Raw genomic sequence first — 6556 nt, 5'->3', positions numbered from 1 at the left:
AGCTTGATTGCAACAACTGATCTCACAGGAACTCTAGAGCCATCCTTATCGATAAGCTCTTTTCTCCTCGCGTCCTCCCTCATTTGTGCTTCATGAGTTGCAACACGCGCCCGCCATAGACGATGCAGCCACATCTTAGACGTCGCATCTAGACGGGGTTCGTCCAAGTGACGCTGCACCGGTAACACTGCCTCTCGCCCCTGCGTCAGGAAGAACGGCGAGGATCTGTGGCAATGTGTGGTGTTGAATTGTGAGCCAGCGAAGACAGCAGACAAATACAAGTCCCAGTCGCGGCCCTCCTCATCCACGACAGCGGCAAGAGCCTTCTTCAGCGTCCTCATAAAACGCTCAACAACAGAGTTCCCCTGCGGATGATAGGGAGTGCTGTATATCTTCTTCACTCCAACACTGTTGCAGAAGTCTCGCAGCACTGTAGCGACGAACTGCGGACCGTTATCAGATAACAGTACCGCCGGAACTCCATGCTGGGGCACCCACTTCTCGAGCAGGCACGCTACCACATCTCCAATTTCAGCCTTACGCAGGGCTGTCAACTCGACCCACCTGGTAAAATGATCAATAAAAACGAGTATAATTGTCGCGGCCCTGACTGTTTTGGGGAGCGGTCCGAAGAGATCCATACCAACTATTTCTCCTGGCCAGCCCTTGGGTAGAGACCCCATCGGAAGAACCCGTGGTCCGTTCGCTGCTTGCTGGTGTGGGCGCTCAACCCTACGGCAGTTGCTCCGCTGCCGCGGAGCGCCTCGCGCACCGCCGGGCTACCTCGTTACTTGTCGCTGCCGGTGCCTGGCACCGGCATAACAATAATGTGTCCGCTCCGCTCCCTTATCGCCGCCGCCCAACAACCCCCGCCCCGTCGCACGGTCCAGCGCCTCCCCGCGGCCACCGCCCGCGCGGCTGTGGGCGCCCCTACTATCGGCCGACTGCCGAATCTTGGCCCCCGCCGCATGAGCCGCCGGCTACTCTATTACATAGGCGGTATTAGCCGGCTCGAGTTGATCCTGCCGGGCATCTCAATCATCAGAACTGACCACCTCGCTAATAGACACTTCGTTCGTCAGACACACACGGGACACATTCGCGCGGCGTGTTCACGCCAAGGCGCCACACACAGCGATGGTCGCGCAGTGCCGCGGCGCGGGCGTACACCGTGAGCCCTGTGTGAGGACTCTGGGCGACTGAAAACTTCCAGTACAAGCCGAGGGATCATTTCGGCCTGCCTCTGTAGACCCTGAGCACCCTGTTTACTTCGCAAACGGCCACAGCTGGCCTACATGTATCCACAACCCAGGCATATCTGCCGCACTTCCCCCACGACGCAAGGCCGCAACCCCGTCCAGCGGCTGTGGCAGGTAGTGTTTGGGGCGTCCCAGTCAAGTTGGCCGACCGTAGCTCTCGGCCATGTGCACGATGCAACTAGTAGTGACGTAGTGCTTCTGAGTAGGCGATACAGGCTTCGTGACGAGTGGCACATGTGCTTCGTCAAAAGGCCCCGCCGCAGTATTTCCTGCGCGCTCTGCTGAACAGAAACTCCACCCGGACACGCCGCGCGCGTCGACCCTTGCCCCCGACTCCACAGTCGGTAGTACCGCCCCCCTCCTCGGGTGTACTTTTCCGAGACTCTAGGACTAAACCAATACAAGGCGGCTTTTATTCGGGTCTTCGGCGGACAGCACGGGGTTGATTCGAGTCCGCGGGGGTAGGCAGGACGATGACAGGTCCCCGACTAGGCCCTCCCAGTGAGCATCTTGTGGTGATCTACTGAGCCATAAAAACGAGGGACGCGTCTCCTCAGAAGATGGGGAGAGAAGATGGCGAAGGCTGTTTAGTGGGAGTGTATCTTTGCAGGCTGGAGCGCTCCACGCAAGAGCCGCGGCTTTCTCCCGTCGAGGAACTGCCGGAATTCTCTGCCCTGAGAAATCACGTGCATCTTATTCTCTGTAACGCCGTTCTTTTGTTTAGGCTTTTTTTCCTGACGTGTTTTCTTTCTTTTCGGCCTCCCCTACGGACTTGTTCCGCCGCAACCCTCCTATCTGCTGCCGCTCGCTATTCATCAGCTCACGGGGTACGCAGCGCTCTCTCGTAACGACTGGATGAATTGCTGCTGGGACAGAGTAGGGAAGGAAGTAAGCAAGATCAAGAACCGTTAGGGAAATCAGGCTGGGTGGGAGGTTTGCTTGTGAACCGATGTGCAATTCAGCTTTTTTCGTACATGATGTCCGTTCGTCTTCGAACGGCGTATATCCTAAGCATGCCGCGTTTGCCTATGCTGCAGGCGTGCACAAGGTGACGGGCCGGGGGGGGGGCGGCTGTTTTAACTTGTACGACTTTACTTGCTGATGCGTACACGCAGGGGTACCCCGGGGACTTGAATGTCTAGGCTTGCGGTTTCCCGGACGAGCACTGCACTTGCGAGTAGAACCGCTGTGACCACGCGGTATGCCGCTTTCTGAGTCCAGCCCTTCATGTTGGCCGCGTGAATGTACTGGCAAATCAGGCTGTTCTACACACCGGTGTATCGTGCGTATAGTGGGAGAACAGGCTGTATAACGAGTGACTGGGTGAAATCTTTACGATGTATGATACTGCGGTGCGCCCCATTCTGGGGAGTCAGATCGGCTGAACGGACGTACCGCTGCGGCTGTGTCCCGAGACTACCAGCGGTCTGCTTGTCCGTCCCTTCTGGGCCGCACAGGTGGTCCAGACAAGCTGTTAGTGAACGGCGCCGGTCCGGTCCACTAACGTAATTTTTTTATTGCAGGGCATCAGCGTCGCTCCCCGTGCTCCTTGGCCAAACTCCAGGGTTTCTGCCTTTTCATCATGTTGTGTCCAGGCCATCGCAGTTGTCCAGGTTTCATACACTAATCAGATTCTTTTGCTTCCTCCGCCGTCACTCGATATTCTGGCTGTCAACCGCTACTACGTTGTCGGCGGTCTCCTGTTGTGTACAGAGTCGTCACCATCAGTTGCAGGCTCAGTGGTCGTAGCTGGTTTCGGTGGTGTTTGCTCTTGCCCTGACCGTCGAGGGGCCAGCGTTTCCTCTGACTGTTGTCGCAGAATGGTGCAGTTTCCCTCGTCACCGCCTTGCGGGGCGGCGCGGTGTCTCCTCTCCCGCTTCTCTTCTTTCACCAAGCGCGCCACCTGTCTTGGTATGTATCTTTCGGGATCTCTTCTCTTGCTTGGTTTCGTTGCGGTCGCGGCGAAGATTAGAATCGACCCGATGACCCACGATGTCGCCTCTATCAATCAACAGAACTGGGATGGAAAAGTCAACAAATTCCGGGATAGCCAGGTTTTCGCAGTGCTTTTTTATAAAGACGACTGCACAGAATGCAAGTCTCTGATTGATGGACCATTCAACGACCTTGCAAAAAAGATGAAAGGCATGGTCGGCGTGTTTGCCGTTAACTGCGGTGAAAACGCCAAACTGTGCAAAGACCAGAAGGTCGAGAAGTATCCTACTATTCTCATTTACCCCTCACTGCCGAGACCCTCCTTCCAATTCCAGGTAAATGGACAAGGGCGTTCGAATCGCTGTAAGATACGCTTCTGTAGTCGAAAAGTGTTCCCCTTGTATGTCGTTTCTCCGCGAGGCGGTCCGGTGGGGGGAAACGCCAACTGGAAAATGAATGCCGGGCTTGGCTGGAGTACCCCAGCCGCCGCCGGCTGCCGGAGGGGATGACATATATTCATTTGTTTGGCGAACACGTCCCTTTCTGCTCCCCGCAGGGTACCCGAGATTACGATTCCTTATCTAAGGCCCTGGGACCTCTGATTCCTTCAGCTGCAATCATGCCGAAGGATATGAAGGATTTTGAAAAGGCCATGGCCGCGCACATCCAAGTTCCTAAAGTGTTGGTCTTTACGGAGAAGGAGAAGCCCTCCATTTTGCTCAAGGCTCTCAGCACATCTTTTAAGGCAAGGGGAAATCGTACATGGAGAAGTTCACTACCCGCTAAGGGCGGACATCCCTATAGTTTTCTTGAGCCCACCAGGAGAGAGGTGGAGGGGCATGCCGCTTTTCTGTAGTGCTGCGGTGGGCTGATCAGTTGGTTCTGAAATCAGCGAGCATGGCTGTGTGACAACACTGAAGATGCCAGGTGCTAGCACGAGTGCGACACTGTCCCGAAGGTTGGAATTTAAGGAGGCTCGGGACGCGCAAGAGAATCTTGTGTGCATAATTCCTTGGCCCGTGTGTGCTCTGCCTGTGAGCTTGAACGCGGAAGAGGCTCTCAGATCGGATTGGCTCTTCTTCGTACACACAGTCTGTGTCGATTATTTGTGGTCGTGGGACAGGGTTTCATGCAGATTTTCAACTCAGTCTTTCTGCACCGAGTGGGTTACTCGAACAGTTGTTCAGCAGTTGTGCTCGTTGTATGCCTTTACGAATCAGCTTTTCGCCAGGAGTCAGATGTGCCATCAATGCTAGCGCATGCTACGTGCAAAAGAAGGCGTGGGAAGCTGCTGCCAACCCGTCTATTCATGCGGACTCGTACGGTTTGGTGTTCTCCGCAGGGGTGTGTGCGCCTTTCTGCACAGAAATACGAGTGTTTTGTTTTCCGTTACTGTTTCTTATGATAGGACAAGCTGCACTTTTTGCTCATACCTAGTGGCAAGTTCCCGGAGCTTGTGAAAAAGTACAAGGCAACAAAACTACCCCATGTAGTGGTCACTCGGAAGGACAAAAAGGACGAGGTGTACAAGGGAGAAATGAAGTTTCAAGCTATGTTCGACTGGCTCAACGTGTTTTCGGAGACCTTCGTCATGGGGGGTGGCTTCTCTGATCACAACGCCAAGGCCGAACCCTCCCCCGAAACGCAGCCTTGGTACGTGGTGCTGTCTCTTGGTGTATTTGAGCTGGTCTGCCGGTGCAGAATGATTGAAAGTTTGCCCAATCGTGTCTTTGTAGAGGCGTGTTTTCACACATTCCTGTCGCTCCCTCACTCTGTGATGGCGTGAAAAGTTGATATGTGTCACTGCAAGTCGTGAAAGGCCCTGATTCACAGCTCGCGCAGCTTTCAGACAGTGAGGGACAGCGGTCTCATTACCGCACGTGAGTGTCGTGGCATGCCACCCTCAATGCTGGGGGCACTCGGGCGGGTACAATATGCATGTTTTTTACACATATTACACATGTGTGAAGATGTTTCCACGTTTCGGCATGCTCTTCTGTCAGCGAGTGGAGGACTGTAGCTGGAAAGCGAGAGCACGTCCAGAGCCTCAAGGCCATGAACAAGGCTTGCAGCCCCGTGCGTATTGATGGGCCCTCTGTTGACCTGGGGAAACTCGTAGGAGTTGCTTTGCAGCACGCGTGGATTTCGCGGGAACATTCTGTTGGGGTCATCACGTGCTTGCTGGCCAGTTTGTTGTTTGCGATTTTTGTGTGCACGGTCCTGCATGAAACGATTCACCTGTTTTCAGTGCGGGTGTCCTCTGGTTTTCGTTTCGTCTCGTGTCCCACAGGAAGTTTCAGGTTATTCCTGAGTTGACAAAATTGTCGAACGTGGATCTTTGCTTCAAGAAGAGTTTGAAGGCGCTGTGTGTCATTTACTTGAAAGAAGGTAGAGAGCTCACTCCCGAGGAGACGGATATGCTCGAGTCTTTCAAGTACGAGTATGACAGCAGCAAAGGACCAGACTTCCGCTTCATGTGGATGGATGTCGACACCGAGAAAGGTTTCAGGGAACTGTTCGACCTGGAGAAGTACCCGTCCCTTGTAGTGTTTAACCCTCACTTGAAGACGCGGTTTACGAAAGTTGAGACCGACGAGGTAAGTCAGTTCCCAGCCTGGGTGGAGGGCAGCCGTCTATGCCCCAAAACTAACCTAGCTGTGGAGGCACGGTTTCGTCTCCAAGGGGGGAAACGACAAAGGAGGACGGAGATAGCTTTTCTGAGTAGTCTCGAGCTTGCATGGAAGGCTATGTCAGGAGGGGGAGTGTGTACGCGGAATAGTCGTTTCGCAGTCTTATGACTTCAGTAAGCAAGATGCACCTGTGCGGAACGTCCACTACTGTCGTCCACGGCGTTGCACGTCTCCGGTGGCAAGGCTATGCAGACTCCCCTTGCAAGCACTCGGGACCGCAGAGGCCACGTACCCGGCAACTTTTCTGGCCTGTCGTAGCTGTTCTTCAGAACCCAGAAAACGCATCAGGGTGTTGGCACGCCTGCAGTGGATTTGCGGCTGACGCTAGTCCGAATGTGAGAGAAGCCTTCCCACTGATGTGGGAATGTGTGGCTTTGATGGCGAGGGAGGTAGTTTTGTTTCGAGATGCCGTGAAACATTGTCCGGAAGATGGAACCAGTTGTACAGACAAACGCCGCAATGTGAAACGCCTCCCATTCGTGCGTGTCTTCAGCCCCTGTCGAAAGCGGTGATCAAGAGCCTACTGAGCAAGATCAGTGCTGGTGAGCGTGCTTTTTCTCGGCCAGTGTTGGCCGTGCCCGCGCGTGTTTTAGCTGTACTCAGTCGCCTGTTCCGAAGCGGACAAGGAAAATGACGCGATTGCCGGGGGCTATTAGCCGACCCCGCGCGGGA

At 54.6% G+C, this 6556-nt stretch overlaps 2 protein-coding genes across 2 annotated transcripts in view; both read left to right on the top strand.

Moving 5' to 3' along the window:
• The first annotated feature begins 1684 nt into the window (after positions 1 to 1684).
• The window catches only part of CSUI_002376 (thioredoxin), a 5793-nt gene continuing 921 nt past the window's right edge, over positions 1685 to 6556 (top strand). Inside the window, exons 1-5 of the mRNA XM_068062578.1 lie at positions 1685 to 2147; positions 2973 to 3529; positions 4603 to 4847; positions 5485 to 5795; positions 6378 to 6426. Of these exons, the coding sequence (XP_067925446.1) occupies positions 3080 to 3529; positions 4603 to 4847; positions 5485 to 5795; positions 6378 to 6426 (1055 nt within the window). The 5' untranslated portion in view covers positions 1685 to 2147; positions 2973 to 3079. The remainder of the gene's footprint in view (positions 2148 to 2972; positions 3530 to 4602; positions 4848 to 5484; positions 5796 to 6377; positions 6427 to 6556) is intronic.
• Positions 5914 to 6556, top strand: CSUI_002377 (uncharacterized protein). Its single transcript, XM_068062579.1, has one exon. The coding sequence runs from the start codon at positions 5989 to 5991 to the stop codon at positions 6394 to 6396; it is 408 nt and encodes a 135-aa protein (XP_067925447.1). The 5' UTR covers positions 5914 to 5988; the 3' UTR covers positions 6397 to 6556.

The sequence above is a fragment of the Cystoisospora suis genome (genome assembly GCF_002600585.1).
Source record: "Cystoisospora suis strain Wien I chromosome Unknown contig_1013, whole genome shotgun sequence".
NCBI classification, from domain to species: Eukaryota; Apicomplexa; class Conoidasida; order Eucoccidiorida; family Sarcocystidae; genus Cystoisospora; species Cystoisospora suis.
Note: the sequence above shows the minus strand (reverse complement) of the source record. Positions and strands in the feature narration are given on the sequence as shown.

Excerpts from the sequence above, each read along its gene's own strand:
- CSUI_002377 (XM_068062579.1), top strand. The coding sequence starts at position 5,989 with ATGACTTCAGTAAGCAAGATGCACCTGTGCGGAACGTCCACTACTGTC.